General features: G+C 43.0%; 1 protein-coding gene across 1 annotated transcript; it reads left to right on the top strand.

Moving 5' to 3' along the window:
- Positions 1 to 3,483: 3,483 nt before the first annotated feature.
- Positions 3,484 to 13,677, top strand: LOC311216026 (solute carrier family 2, facilitated glucose transporter member 11-like; the record flags this gene model as incomplete). The annotated part of the gene is made up of 12 exons (XM_084297516.1): positions 3,484 to 3,507; positions 4,743 to 4,841; positions 5,597 to 5,757; positions 6,624 to 6,748; positions 8,251 to 8,380; positions 8,529 to 8,677; positions 9,284 to 9,471; positions 10,560 to 10,670; positions 10,747 to 10,848; positions 12,026 to 12,101; positions 13,020 to 13,147; positions 13,471 to 13,677. 12 exons carry the CDS (start codon positions 3,484 to 3,486, stop codon positions 13,675 to 13,677), a joined length of 1,500 nt encoding a protein of 499 aa, XP_084153642.1.
- Between the last annotated feature and the right edge of the window lie 2,485 nt (positions 13,678 to 16,162).

Here is a 16,162-nt window from a genome sequence, read left to right on the forward strand (position 1 = left end):
TCCGCCAATCCAATCCAAGAACTGAAGCCTGCTCTCCCCAAAGCTGGCTATTGCTGCATCTCTTGCAGTTACTGATAAACCAGATCGTACATGATTAACTCACCAATATTAATGTTTGCCAGTTGTTTTAACCCCATGCCAAGGCCTCTTGCTTTCTCATACTTCTGCAAGCAACATCTTAAGTTGCTGTTAACTACTCACTCTGCCTATCTTTTACCCAAAAGGAGAGATAAAGTGAGAAAGCTAGTTTTTTTCTCTTATCTTTCTCATTTTGTATCTCTGCCTCAGTGTCACTGCCATGGCCACCACCTCCAAGAAGAAGCTGGCAATTCAGGTGCCATCCAGCCTGCCTTATTTCAGTGCAGGCTCATGCATCAGGGCCAACACTACCATTACAAGCCTGCTTCTGGCATCCAGTGAAACTGAATACAAGGAGAGGCATGACAGCTAGTGTGTCAGGGTTATGCTTGTATTTTTCAGAGATTACATTCTGTAAATATTATGGCATCCGTAGCTGCTGTTGTCAGCCTTCATATCCTGTATTTTTGCTTCTTTTCTTGGTTTTGCCTTGACACAGTGGGGCTAGAATAACAGCAGCAACAGCAAAAGGAGAAAGAAAAATGCTTCATGCGATTTCCCTCATTTCCCCAAGGAAATTCACCCACCATTAACACTTCTGTTTTCACTTCTGTAGGTCCATCACCAAGTGACGATGACAGGTGTATTCCTTGTTTTTTCTGGACCACAGCTGGCTTGCATCAGATGGTGACCAGGACTGAAACTTTAAAATGAAAGCAACTTCTTTCTGTAAAAAACATGTGAAAACTTCTTAAAAGATACTTTCTACTTCTAACCCATTCTTGAAAAGTATTTTCCCAGCAGGCCGCAGACAGGACAGGTCACCGTTGGAAATACAGCCCATTGGCCTGCTTGCAGTCCTCGTATAGGAGGTGATATCACACATGCAGTTTGTTGTTCGCAGTGCAAGGTTTTTTTCTGTTGTGTTTTATAGTCCTAATTCTACACTCTTGAGGCAGCTGGGTTTGAAGAGGGCCTTATTCCATCCACATCTCTAGGGGCTGGCCTGTGAATTGTGTAAGGTGCACTGCATCAGAGTGTCCCCAAAGGCCCAAAAGGCCCCTCAGGCCTTTACCACTGAGCGGTGCAGCAGGAAGATGCTGCTGTGGAAGGGCTCTGTGGCCTCTGTGCTGTCTGTCTTGCTGACATTACATAAGTAAAGCTAGAGCAATAGTAGAGTCCAAAGGGGAATGGGAGGAGAATGGATGTAAATAGACTTCTGTGTGGAGAAAAAAAAAAAAATCAGGTCTGATTATTTAGGAGAAATCAGAAATGAGGAGAGAACCGAGTGTCTCCTTTTCCCCAGTCAGCTTTGCATTCCAGATTCAACAGAGCAGTTTTCTTGTGTCACAGGGTATGCGATTGTCGCAGCCTCGGTTACTCATTTGGTGTTCTGACTTTTAGCCCCTTTCCTACCGCTGTGACCTTCCCCAGGACCTGCAGAAACGTGTGGTGCGGCACAAGCACCGCAGGAGGCACAACGCATGGAGGGAGCAGGAGGAGGGAACTGCCAGGGTACTGGGGCTAACCAACTATAAGTTGGTTAAGGCTTGCTGATTTCTGAGTACTATTAATTCCCTGTGGAGAACTGCAATACTGGACAACTACAAAGAAGTACGGACATAAAGGAGCACAGCAGAATGCAGCAGAGGTGATATACATGTATGGTAGCTGGTTTTTGAAGCAGGGCACAGGGCACAAGCAGAAGGCAAGAGCCTGTCCTCACTGCTTGATTCCTTAGAGAGAAAGGAACAGCAAAAGTCTTCCGAGCTCACTCCTAAAATTGCAGCTAAGGTGAACCAGTACCATGCTATAAAGTCTGAACTATGTGGCTCAGGATCACCAGAAAGACACAAACGTGTAAGAGAAATTTGATTGTGAGCTAGCTATTTGAGATCCTCAGCAATTACTTTGTAAGGACCGTAGGAATCATTTTAACATAAAAACCTGTGCTTTGATACAAATTGAGAAAAATCATTATGTAATACAAATTTACATTTTGAAACAAAAAAAGAATCAGTCAATAGCTATGTGATTTGCATTTTAATACAACCAGAATGTTACACTTGTTGGCATTCAAGAGAAAATACAAAAATGCCAAATCATTCTGGCCACTATCACAAGCCAGAAAAAACAGCATTTGCTGTGCAGTTATATAGGCAATAGTTGGAATTACAGCAGTAACCAAGGTTTTATTATTAACATGCATTTTTTCTCATTTCTTTAGACTCACATTATTTGCAGAAAAACCCTCTGTAAATAATTGCATTCTGTGTTTTATGAACTAAAAGTACAAGTCCTGAGGATGAGCTTAGGCATTTACTGAGGGCTCCAGTACAACCCCATTGTCACATCTGCCCCCACACCTTGGGGCTGGGGGAAAGTCCCCTGGCCTGACCAAGAGAAAGCAGAAGGCTTTGAAAGCAGGAATAGCGCACAGCATCAAGCACACACGAGAGCCTCTCTTCCAAATGCTATATCTAGCCAGAGCCACGCAGAGTCACAGTTTGGGAGCCTCTGGGGACTGAAGGTGACTTCTCAGTGGCTGCAGCACCAGGTTTGGAGTTGTTCTGTGTCTGTAATGCTCAAAGCCAAAGCAGAGGGATTGAGAGCCCAGCTGCACCATCCTAACTCACTGAGAGGTATTTACTCCCTTTGCTGACTCTCACGAGGACGCGGGTCACAAAGTTACTGCCTGCTTCAGCACTGAGCTCTGCTCCAAAAGACGCTGCCAGGGCGCAGTTATCAGCTGGAGCCTTTTCACCTCTCCTGGCCAACAAATGCCCTCATAACCACCTGACAAGAACCCTTCCTCGGTACAGTCTAGCCAACACATAAAGTCCGAACCGCTGAATTGAGCTTTTAAATTTGCTACTTGTATCTCATGCCTATTGAATAGCTGTGTTTGAAACTTTGTCCATTTTTCATCTAATAAAAGGTATTTACCACACCAGTGTATCTGAAACTGAACACCACATCTTTACTTAATAATAAACACCAGTAGCTAAATGTCTTACCAACCGCGTTTTGGTTTGTGCAGATTATGGCAAAGATACTGCTCGGTTCGTATCACAGAAATAAAGTATTTTACTGTTCCTGAAAACTGTTTAGATTTTTTTTCCTGAGCTGTTCTCTTTTTCCTCTCAGTCCCCCCAGGTGCAAACTTCCTCTGCCTTGAAACTTTCCCTCTGCGGGCTGGACCAGATGAAATTATTTCCTGAAATATTTAATCTGGCAGTGTTAACTTTGGCCAGTCGAAGTAAACGTAAGCAAGTGAAGACACGATAGTAAAAATTTAACTCTGTTCCCTGAAGCCAGATACCCACTGCAACACCAGCAGGCAGGAGCCAGAAGCCTGGGATGACACAGACATCGCACGCTGGACAACCAGCCCCGTAGCCAGAGATGACCGGCTTCCTCTCAGACCTGGTACGTACTTGGTGAGGGATTTACATCTCTGATATTTCTGTCTGCTGTCGGTTGGCAGGCAGAGTTTTTGAAAGGCAGGGAACAGGGCTGGATGTTGCCAGCTGTGACCACAGACAGGGATGTTTACGGGAGCCTGCAGCGTTCATCTTCTGGCTATGGCTGAGCTGAACTCAGAGCTGCTGCCTTGCTTATCAGTGTAACACCTTCAGTTATCACGATCCTTGTTCAAGAAAGAGCTCCCAGCTTCGGCTCACCACAGTGAGCCTCTCTTCTAGGAAAGAGAATATGGCAGGGCACCTCTGAAGGGCAATTCTTCATTCATTCTCAGCATATTCACTGTCCTGTTGCAAAGGTTGCTGCGGTGCAAATGTAACAGCAGCGCTGACTGTGCATTTTTGGATCTGTAAGCAACCAGAAAAGCATCACAGTGCAATGCCTATTTTCCAAAGCTCCTGGGAAATTAAGATGACTGTGCTGCTTGAGACAGGCAGGGCAGGAGTTCAGAACTGACCATGGTAATAGCAGCTAGAGAAGAGACCTTCCTCCTGTAGCACAGCTCAAGCAGAATCAGCACAGAATGCACAGCTGTCACAAAACTTGTCTTTGCTGTTCCCTCCTCTCCATGTAGGTAGAAAACATGGATTCTGTCACACTGACAGAAACCTGAGTGGAAAAACATGCTACATGCAACATTAGTCTGGTTTTCTGCCCATTTTAGACTTGTTTGTTTGTTTAATTTTTAGCTGCTATGGGCAATTTCAGGGGGCTTTGCCACAACCCTCGAATTGAGGGATCCCTGTGCAGGGGCCTGAAGGGCAGCTAGCCCAGCAGCTACTCTCAGTTAACATAGGAAAGATCCTCTGGGTACTTGGGCACTGGGCTTGGGCACTATGGCGGGCAGGGGTCCGAGCTGCAAATAGCCCAGGCACTGCCCAGGTAGCAGAGAGGAAGGTAAGGCCTCCTACCCCAAAACCACTCTCACATGTATTAGCCCTGGGGTGTGGAACAACCTTCTGCTTGTCACTCTGTTAACTGATGATCAGGAGGAGAGGGAAAGGTAACGCTGCAGTCTGCATTTCCCCCAGCTGGCTGTAGAGAAGTCCCAGCAGGATGTACCCCTGCAAGTTCCTTGAACAAATGTTTCTAGAGAATGATCCACACATTTAAGGAACAGACTGGTGTGACTACAAGCCTTTTTAAAACCTTTTTAAAAAGGTTTTGTTCTACCTTTGCAGGTACAGTACCAGGGGCTCTTTCAAATGATCGCTGTCCTGGGGATCGGTGGAACATTCCAAAATGGCTTTCAGGTTTCTACAATCACCTACATGTCTCAGGTAGGTAACGATTCACACAGCACACTGGTGAATGGTGTCACTGAGTCTGCATTCTTGTCTGAGGATGCTCCTCTGACAGCCAGCAGGGGCTTCATCACTCTGTTCTCCTCTCATGTTTCATTCCCATTACTGTGCTACTGTGTAAAGCAGAACATGTCAAAGTGCTGAAAACAGTAGGAAAGAGAGAGTTGTTGTTTATAGAGCTGTTCCTCAAAGAGGCAGCGACAGGTGTGGCCTCTGCCCGTAAACTCACAGCACGTGTCTGCTTCCGTGGAACCACTTGGCACGCTTACGGCCCATCCGCAGGGTAGACAAACAGAGCAAGGCAAGTGAAGCACGCTGTAAGAAAATGTCTGCTTCCTTCCACTGACCACAGGTAAAAATGCTGAGGCTTCTTATTTAGTAGAAATCACCTTATGGCAAGTTATTATTATTAAGAGTGTTGTTTGTCGGAGAAAAAAACAACACATCCACAGAACTCTACAGGGCAGTTCACGTTTTCCTAACCACAGGTCCAGGCCTTGGTTCCTCTGATTTCAGGAGCAACAAAACAAAGAACAAACTCCTCCTGCTGGCAAAATCAACGTAGTGTACTCTACTACACTATGGCTATTAGCTAATGCAAACTTTTAGAGTCTGTATGGAATAGTGGCTTCATCTGCAACATCATGCAACAAAATTGTGTTCTAACTGTAATAAAATACATTCAGTGGAGTCATGGTTATTGTTAATGAGAATCCTTTTTTCTGTCTCAGCACGTTAAGGCTTTCATTAATGAAACATGGCTGGAGCGACACGGCTACCCCATCCACCAGGATAACCTCCTGTTTCTGTGGTCCATCACCGTGTCCATCTTTGGTATAGGAGGTCTCGTGGGATCCTCAGGAAGCAGATACCTCACTGTCAAGTATGGCAAGTATGTATGTTTAAAGAATTTGTCAATCAGGTCTTAACCTAAAGAAATGACAGTTGGCGTTTTTAAATGTGAGATAGATTTTCAGGCTTAGTACTAGCTGTAATACAGCCGGCTTGGCAGTGGTGTCGACAAATTCTGCTGCCCTTGTCCTGCAGCACTGCCAGTCCTTTGTGCTGCCGGCCGGTCACACCAGACGCAGTCAGGGAGGCTGGGTTACTACTGGCACGGAGGAAAGGAGCCTTCTGGCTGAAGGCAGAGTGTTTCTTGGAGGTGCTACTCACAACACAGCAGCATCGAGATGCTCCAAAGTGTTACATCAATGTGTTCCATGGTAGATTTTCAAGTGCAGAAAAGCAAGAAGACTTTTTCTCTGCTACAAAACCCAGAAGCGTTCCCAAACTCCCAGGTCTAGCCATGAGTCCTTGTACACACACCGTTTCCCTTCCTCATCTCCCACTCCATGGTTTACATAGGAAAGAAACTTTATGTATGATCCAGAAGGGAGGCAGCATTGGCTGGCAGTCATCTCCTAGAAATCATGGTGCTCATACGTTTGCCAGGGAATCTGTAAAAAGCCTTTTTTTGCAAGGGCCTTTTTCTGTTGACCATACTCAGAACAACCTTGGCTTTAGTGAATTCTCCCTGTTCATATCCTGAGCTAGCTGGATGACAATATAATTCTGTGTACTAGGGACACAGTATCTAGTGTCAACAGGTGGAGGGTCATATTTTGTCCCTGTCCACATACGCATAACTTGACAAAACTAGCAAGATAAATTTCACCCAGGACATCCTACATGCCAAGAGCTTAAATGCCAATTCCCTCCTGATCTACAAAAATTCTTTTGACTTTCTTGCACTTACAGAAAAAAATGTCTCCTGTGCAACAATCTCCTTATGATAACTGCAGCGTCTGTCATGGGCTGCAGCAAAATGGCCCGGTCCTTCGAGATGATCCTAATTGGGCGCTTCTTGTGTGGCGTAAGTGCAGGTAGGTGACTGCTCCCACGGGTCAGCACCCTCTCCCAAAATGGCACATCTTTATTCAAAGTACATAACCCTTCACTAAGAAAATAAAATCTTAAAGTCAGTGATCCCTTGTCAGAAGATCATCTATAACAATCGGCAATAAAGAGCCTAATTATTACTAATTCTGCTTATACCAAATGAAATTCAGCTTTGCCACGTGCATGAATATTCAGAGCTGTCAGAAATGTTTTGATGCTATTTAAAACTTTTTTTTTTTCTATTGGAAAAATAGATGCAGTGTTACTGTAATATTGACAAACAGTACTTGAAATTGTATGAGACATGGTTTAAATCTAGAAATCTAGTATTCTCATAAGGCTCCAGAAAACCAGGCTGTTTAAAGTCATGGCCATTTCATTTGACTCTGTACATATTTCAGGAATGTTCTACACTGAACCTGTTTTTAAGCTGTAAGTCCTTGGGGTTAGTACAAAGAGCTGGGAGTAATCAAGTAAAATCAGTCCTGGTAGGTAGTCCATATACAGAGAAATCATCCTGTGCTAGGATCAGTACGCCTTGTATTTGTCTCCTACACAAAAGGGTGCTCTTCCACTCAGTTTTGGATATTCACAAGAATGCCTATTTTAACTTATTTTATTAGAAATTAATGTCTGTGTTTCAAACAACCAAATTTTGTAAATTGCTTCTCTGACATACAGCCACATTGAAGAACAACAGTCTTTTGAGAATTACTCACCTACAGTGGCCCTGCTATGATCTAAAGCCTGTATCTTGTCTCATGCAAAGACTTAATTTTTGTTAAAGAGATTGCGTATCTCCATCACTTTGCCACCACATAAAGCCAGGACAAGAAAATGTTGTTTTTGAATCAGATGAAATGGCCTGTGAGCATCATATCAGGAAAAACCTCTTGTTCCCAGACTAGATTTCAGAATTTCTGAGTTATTAAGTACTTCACTGATAGCTGGAAACATCAACTCTGCCTGAAGCCAACAACGTTATTGCTGTACAGTAAAAAAGAAATACTCATGCCTCCCCCCAAATCATGTACAAATCAACATTGAATATAACGCCACTTACTTTAATCTGCTATGGACTGACCATACCAGCTCTTCCACAACATTATGTCAAAAAGGTCTGAGATTATGCAGGCTGACTACATGCAAAATAGATATTACTACAGGGTGTTTAGTTATTCAGCACTTGCGTGCTCTATTTCCTCTAAAATCTGCTAAGATTCAAAAGGGACACTGTGATGAGGCAACATCCCTGAGGTGTGCATTTCCTAAGATCAGAAAACTGCACTGTGCAAATAGGGCAGGAACTGAACGGTTTTGCAGAAAGCATTAGAAAATCTGGTACTGAAAAATCTCACACCTGGGTTGAGATTTGGTGCATGAAGCAGCTATATTCTGTACTGCTTAATTTTTTACATTCAGTTTTATTTCCCATGGTTATGAATGTCTTCTTGCTTCTCTCCCATAATTCCCTCCTCACCTCAAGGCCTTTGCGTTCCCTTACATCATCAATATGTTGGGGAAGTTTCCCCTAAGAAGCTACGTGGATTTGCAAACTCCACTGCCTCTTTCTTTTGGTCACTGGGAAAAGCAACAGGGCAAATTGCAGGACAAAGGTATAGTACAACTGATTTACCACCCAATTCATACCTGGACCTCCTCTACCTTTTGCTTCCTCCTCTGCTTCTCCATCCACTCCTTTCTCTTCTCAAAAACCAATGCAATGAACTTTTATTCTACACATGTGTGTTTTATCCCCTCCAGGGAGCTGCTGGGCAGTCAGTCCCTGTGGCCCGTGCTGATGGCCTCCTGTGGAATTCCTGCACTGGTCCAGCTGCTCACCCTGCCCTTCTTCCCTGAGTCCCCACCTTATCTCCTCATACACAAAGGAGACCAGCAAGGATGCAAGAAAGGTAACTGAGGGCTTTGGGTTCCTGTTCCGCATTTGGCTTTCAATTGGTTTGTGATGTTTGCTTTCCCCATGCCAAAAAAGTTTCCCCCTGCTCATTTCTAAGGTGACTCTGTGAATATCCACAAAGCATATTTTTGTTGTAGTTCCACTTAGAATATGAAACTACACCTCTTTACCATTCTGTAATAATAAAACATTTTATATTCAGCTGACACCCCCTGAGCAGTTTAATGATAAATGATAAATAATGATAAATGATACATGGCTGCTTGCACTGCAGGGGCTCCACAAGGCACCACTCAGCTCTGGTTGTTGGCTTTGTACCATGCTTATACCCTGAGAGAAGGTGGAAGGGAGAAAAGCAGACCCATGGGCAGGGAGGGAGTCGTTGTTCACCCCACTAGGTCCCCTGTCAGAACAGGCTCCTCTGTACAAGAGGGTACCAGGGCTCTGGAACGCACCATAGGACATCAGCGCCTCACACCACAGACACAGCCCACGTGTGCTGTTCTGACAGAGATATGCATCACCTCTTAACAAACTCCTCAGTCAACAAACAACAGAGCCGAATTAACATGGCAGGTCTCACTCTCATTCTCCTCCACAGCCATAAGGCAGCTTTGGGGTGAAGGCCATCACCAAGCAGAGATTGATGACATCATGAAAGAGAAGGCAACAATGAAAAACACCAAGATCTTGAGTGTCCTGGAGCTAATGAAAGAACCAGCTTTCCGTTGGCAGCTGTACATGATAATTATTCTTAGTGCCACAGTTCAGCTAAGTGGCATCAGTGCAGTTGAGTGCATTTCCCCCTTAAAGTCTCAAAACATTTGCTGACAACCTTAGAGACATCTCATGGCTCTCAGGAGTTCTCCCGATTTTCCTCAGGTTTCTCAGCCACAGTTAGTTTTCTGCCAACCCTCCTACACAGCAGCAGCCGCAGCATGCAGAGCTTGGCCAGGCTCTGTGTGTGACATCCTTTTGCCCAACTCTTGGTCCTTGCTGGAGTTAACATCCTCTGTTATTATTTAACAGCCATTTTGGACAGCTGCTACAAGGCCCCAGAACCTGCTTCTACAAATGAGCCCACCTTATCTTGGCAAAAAAACACAGCATAATTTTATGTTACTGCTGCCTGCAGCTGCTGCTATTTGGCCCCTGTCCCTCAGCATCCTAAGGAGCACACGTGTTGGGACGGCAGTACACACTCCAACTTTAAAGCTAATCAAGGAGCAGACTCACAGTTCTGGCGGCTTCTGCAGTTCTTCTCCTCTTCCTCAGATCAGAACTTCTTTGGGACCATTTTGAAGCCACAGCTTTGCAATCGTCTGTGTCATTCCTCCACGTGTAGCTTCACGGTGCAGCAACATCTGTGAAGGAAATACATAACTGAGTCTGCCACAGCTTAAACTGGAACCTTTCCTTCTCAGCAAATTTACAAATAGAGCAGAGATACTTGAAAAGAAAAGATGTTTGTTCTGCTCCCTCTTGATTCCATAGCCCATGATATTCTTTCTTGGGAAAGAAGGATATACCCTACAGTGATGTTCTTGGATAGGCTCCAGAAATGATGATATACCTGGCTGTTTCTGAAAGCCCCTAAATCAGGTCTATGCAAACCTAATTACATTGCAGCAGCTGGTGGTCCTTTTACCACAGAATTTTATCTTTCATAAAATTAATTAATCAATAATGTTTTACAATGTTTTTGTCTGCCAAAAAAGTGAGTACTACCTAAAAGAGTGCAGAAATTTAGCTTACTCCAAAACTGAGCCACATCCTCCTCGGCTCCTAGCTTGCATCCAGTGCAGTGGCACACAGGCATGGCTAAGAAATCATTGCATTCTTGTCTTACAGTTTTATATTTGTTTGTTTTTTCCTAGATTTATTTTTATACTTTTGAAGTCCTCCAGGCAGCTGGCTTTGATGACAGAATGATCTCCTATATGACCCTGTCTGTTGGGCTCTCGGAACTTTTAGCTGCTGTGGTCTGTGTAAGTCACATTACTGTGGGAATGGGTCATAATTTGCTTTTCTAGCACTGACACCAGTGTGATTTCTGTCCCTCAGAGCTCCATCATTGAGCGTCTGGGCAGGAAAACGCTCGTAAGAGGAGGCTATTGCATCATGGGTTCACTGCTAGCTGCCATCACAGTGACTCTCTCCCTACAGGTAAGCAAACTCTTCTGGCAGGTCTCTTTCCAGTATCTATTCTATTTTAACATCTGCTCAACATGCTACTGAGAAAGAAAAGCGAGGCTTAGAAGTGCCAAAGTAACATCTGTGTTAACAGCTTACCTCTGGGGCAGATGAACGGAATAGTCTAAAGATCAAGTTTGTCTGTACATAGGATTAAACCCTCTCTTAGCCAGCACTCTCTATACTCCTGCCTCCCCAAGATCACGTGCTCAGCGAGGAGCACAGAAAGCACTGAGATACTAGCTGTGAGTCCTGGTTTCATCGGGCTGCAAGCACCAACCACTGGCCAGCATAAACTAAAAGACAGTCATAGGTAAATGGCCTTTCTCTGCATGCAGCTCTTAACAAGCCAGTGAAAAAAAAAAAAAAAAAAAAAAAAGAAAACAAACAAACAAACAAACAAAAACCCACACACACCAAAACAGACTCTTTGCATTGGTTAACTTGAAGTTTAACTGCTGCTGAAGAGACTGGAAATGCACGTATTTGTTCACATACTGCAGAGCAGTTCACCTCTGTAATGCTGTCATGGCTGGAACTTTAGAAACGAGTCTCAGGGGTCACCACCAGCATTGACCCAGGAGCTCTCCCATAGAGACTACTGCAAAATTGCCCTGGAAGCAAGGTGGCAGCAAACTTCCATTTCTGTTTCATTCATGAAGGATCTCAGACACAGGAGAGAGAAATCTTTTCTTAAAACATTTTGTCTTATATCTTCTTGACTAAGATCTAGGAAATTTCCTTTTCAGTAGAATTATTATAGCTATCACCTGTCAAAAGCAAAAAAAAAGATGTGATTTGGCCTTCCTGTATCTCTAAGGATTAGGGGAAGCACTGTGGGGTCAAGGAGGAAAAAGGTCAGGGTGGAAAAGAGCTGTTTGGGCAACCTTTAATTGAAGGCTTCTAAGCTTGACAGCTATTCCCCACCAGCAAATCTGCTTCTCTGCACACCTAACAGAAACCTCACTGCTCCATCCGTGGAAAGAAGTACTCACATTTCTTTGCCTGTTCCCACACACTGGATATTGCTTCTTGAAGTGACAATGTTGGAAAACAATAAGCTTCTATAACCTATTTAACCTGGTAACCTAATTAACAGATTTCACCCAGAACTTGTATATGGTTTTCTTACTGTGATTTTTTTCCCCAGGATTGGTATTTCTGGATGCCATACTGCAGCCTTTGTCTGATTATCTTGTTTGTAGTTGTCTTTGGAATTGGGCCAGGTAAGAACTTCATTCAAAAGAAATAAAGGAATCAAGTCATGTGAACTAATTCATATGGCTGGGAAAAATACTGCATAATATTGCATAACATTTAGCATAAGTAAATTCATTTAACCTAACCTTGTAGTCATTTAAACATTGTTCAGTCACTGGCCAAAAACTTCCGTGTCATCAGGTTTGGGTTTTTCTAATGAGAGACTGAGAGACCAATGAAGGAAGAGAGCAAAAAGAGCTCACCAGAAAACCAGAAAATATAGAACACGAGCTGATGGGTAAAAGATTTCTTAGAAGTACTAAGAAAGAAAGCGAAAAAGAAAAGCAAGAGTTCTTTCAAATTCAGTGACATATAATATTACTTCTTTTCACAAATGAGCAGCAGTGTAGAGGCCCTCCTTTGGAGGAGCTCTTTCCTAATGTATGCTACCTACTCCTCTTTAACATAAAAAGCCTATTTTTGAATATTTGCCTTCCCACATGGCAGGTGGAGTTATTTTCCTAACTCAAAGCTGGCAAAGTTCAGTGACTTCAAAACAGAACTGAAATGCACAGGAAGTGAATCTGGGATGATCACTTATTGTTGATCTAGCAACATCATACTGGGAATTCTGGTATATAAGAATCATTATTCCATACTTTTTTCATGAGAAGATGTCAGATTTTTGCAAGTGTTAAACTGCTAATTCTAGAATCTTCCCAATGAATTTATTTGAATAAATCAATATTTAAATAAAGTGATGTCTAGCTGTTTGTCAGACACCACAAGCACTTTCTTTCCTAAACGAGAGCAACATACTCACGCCTTTTGAATGCCAGTCCATGACAGCAGCGCCTGTTTGCTGACTGTGCAATGGTAACATGCAATCCGAACATCCAAATGAAACACATCGGCAAGTAATTCTTACTCCACTCTCCTTTCAGCTGGTGCCACAATTTCCATCAGGGCTGAAATTTTCCAGATGTCGTGCAGACCACCCGCCTTTGTGATCGGCGCAGTTCTCAACTGGCTGGGCATCTTTGTGATCGGAACAACCTTCCCCTTCATCGTGGTGAGTCGCCATCCCCGGGACACGGCCCCGCCGCTAGCCTCAAGAGCCGGCCACGGGATGGGAAGGAGAGCAGCAGGAGGTGGCAGTGGCACTTTAGAGAGGTCTTGGTGTCTGCTCTCCCGAGACCACTTTTGGAAGTAACAGGCCCAGATTTGCTCAGGAGACTGATTCAAACTCAAATGCTTGTCAAAGGCCAAAATGCAAAGAATCCCTTATCAACTTCACAGTACCTTGGGACCCAAATACAAAATCTGTCCCAAGGAAGTGACAAGTGAAGAGATTTGCTCATCTTGCTCTCTTTCTTGCTCTGCTCTTCCCTGCAGGAGAGACTCAAGCAATTCTGTTTCCTCATCTTTATGGGGGTACTTTTCACTTCAGGGACAATTGTCCACCTGTTCCTTCCAGAAACAAAAGGGAAGTCAATTGTGGAAATCACAGAAGAATTTAATAAGCTAAACTTTAAGAAGAAGTGTGTTCCAGCAACTCCAAACCATGTCATGGAGGATTACACCTACTGCACCAGGCTTTGACTGCCCAGCAGGAGGAGTCAGGCTTTCTTACAAGGAAGAAAGAAGACATTCATCATTTTCTGACTAGCAAGCTGGTCCAAATGGGCTGTCAGCTTTCAATCTGTCTCCTACAAGGTTTTCCTCTTGCCAAAATATCACATTTCAAAAGCACTCCGCTCCGGCAGCTTAGAGAAGGGGTGATGGCTGATATTAGCAGGATAGACTTGGGTGACTCAAGAGCATCTTGGCTTAACCTGCTGATGTATAAATCTCTTTTATAACAGAGCAATTAATACACACTGAAAGTACATGCAGAATTTGTAAATACGCTGCTGAACACACAAAAAGGGAAGACCAATGATCTCCCGTCTCTCTCTGATTTATGAGTGTTCCTGAAACGGGAATAGTAAAGTTCTTGGCTTGCTACCTCTGGCTAGATTTCAGTCCATGACAGATTAAAGAATAAAAATAATGGAATAGGAGAGAAATTCTTTGTTTCTTTAGACTCAACTGAATAATCAAACCTTCCCAGGTTCCCATGCTTAAATGCCATGTTTTTCTTCTGTTGTCAGACTTTCATTCTAGTTTGTTTGTTTGTTTCATTCTTCAATCCTTTTGGAATGAAGTTTTTCATATCAGCAGCCCTCCTTGGCTTGGCTTAACCTTAATATAATTATTTTTGCTTAAAGAAAAAAAAAAATCAATCATTTGATTGTAAGCTCAGAATTGTTCATGAAAAAGTATGGGTAAAAATTTGCTATTCAACTCTTCTCTGGGCTTGTTTCAGTGCCATTACAGCTAACGAAGTCATGGATGGAACCCAGTTGCCAGAAAAGACAGGCACCTGGAGTCATTTCGGGCACGCTCTGCTATCTTGTCCATCAGCATCATCACCTCTGAGCTCCCACAGCTACCTTGTGGGCAGTGAATGCCACAACAGTTTAGCTGCTGCTTTCCACAGTTGCTTTGTGTGACTTTTGGCACACAGTTTACCCCAGCAGAACCACCCCAGGCTGGAACTCCTAGCAGTAAAAGAGTATCTGTGGTTTTACAGTTTCTGTTAAAAACAGCTGTAAATACCTTGCTGTATGTACAGCAGGCAGTCAGCAAAAGCTAAGACATTGTCCAGCTCTTGGGTGTGTGCAAGGCTCCTCTCTGGGGTATATTTCTCTACCGTGACTCGGAAGCAATCACACAGCCTCCTATTTCAGGGACGTGCAATCAGCACAGACTCTTCCGTTATTGTTCTATGCAAGCGTAGATACTGACAGCTGGAGGGATGACTGGAAATGTTATATTCCTTGAATATTTTGTCAGACTCATACAGCTAAGTAAGTTTTACAGTAACAGTGAGAACTGTAACTCATAACATGTAAGGCATTCATTTAAGCATTTCCAACAATAATTTATGATTAATGACAGTCTCGTAGGAATTTTGCCAATTTTTTCAAGAAGGCAGTCTGCACAGAGAAAAGGAGACAAAATGACAGAGTATGTTAAATGTATCATATGCATGTTTTCTAACTTCCAAATTTAGTGTCATATGCCATTCCCAATGATCACTGTTGCAGGAACGGATGCAATGTCAGTTCCCACATTGATCTATAACCAACATCTGGGCTTCAGTTCACTTACTGCAGGTCTTCAAACTGTGGAAGATGTTCAAGGCCATATGAGTTGAGTTCCTAATTCTTCTTCCTTCTGTATATAGTTAAAGATAAAGAGAGTTTGTGAGCCTTATAGGCCACAATCTTATAAAGTACTGCAAGGATTAATTTCACAAGAGACATTTTTTGAAATATGCAAGCTCGTGGGATTTTCTTTTTTTTTTTTTTTCCAGAAATTGTCTAATTTTCTGCACATTTTCCTCTATTAATGGGAATCTCACACAATCCTAGTAGCAAAGCAATACTATAAGCAAGAACGTGAAAAAGGCTAAGGTTTACAGTGGTGCAAAATATACCAATTAAAATCTAAACACACTAGCCTTACATAGTAGAGAAAGTGTTTGCATCTCTGATATTGCTTTGACTGGCATATTTACTTCAACTAAGATGACACTATTCAAAATATGAATTCAATTGTTCATTTTAACTGTTGCTTATTTTTCATTGGAAATGTTAAACATAATAAAAATGGCAGATGAACTTATAATAAGACTTCTGGCCTCCACAAGTGTTTCTTCCGCAACAGCAGGATGACCCTCAGGAACAGCTGACTAGAAAAGTTACAGGCGTACACATCCTTCCATGACTGGGATTTTTCATTACTTCTGTCTTTCATAATGAGTGAAGTTTAAGACCTCTCACTAAAAGATAATCTTTGAAACATAGACAGTCCATAAACTCAGAAAAGCCCCCAAATTTTCACAGTGTTCTATATATGTAACAACATAATCAAAAACTACCAGTCGTTTGGAGATGACAATATAGAAAGGAAATCTTTCCTTGTAGAAAGGAAACCTCAACTTTTGCAAAACAGAATTCTCTTTTCCTAACCATTCATT

Source organism: Netta rufina, assembly GCF_964035555.1.
Source record: "Netta rufina genome assembly, chromosome: 17".
Classification (NCBI taxonomy): Eukaryota; Metazoa; Chordata; class Aves; order Anseriformes; family Anatidae; genus Netta; species Netta rufina.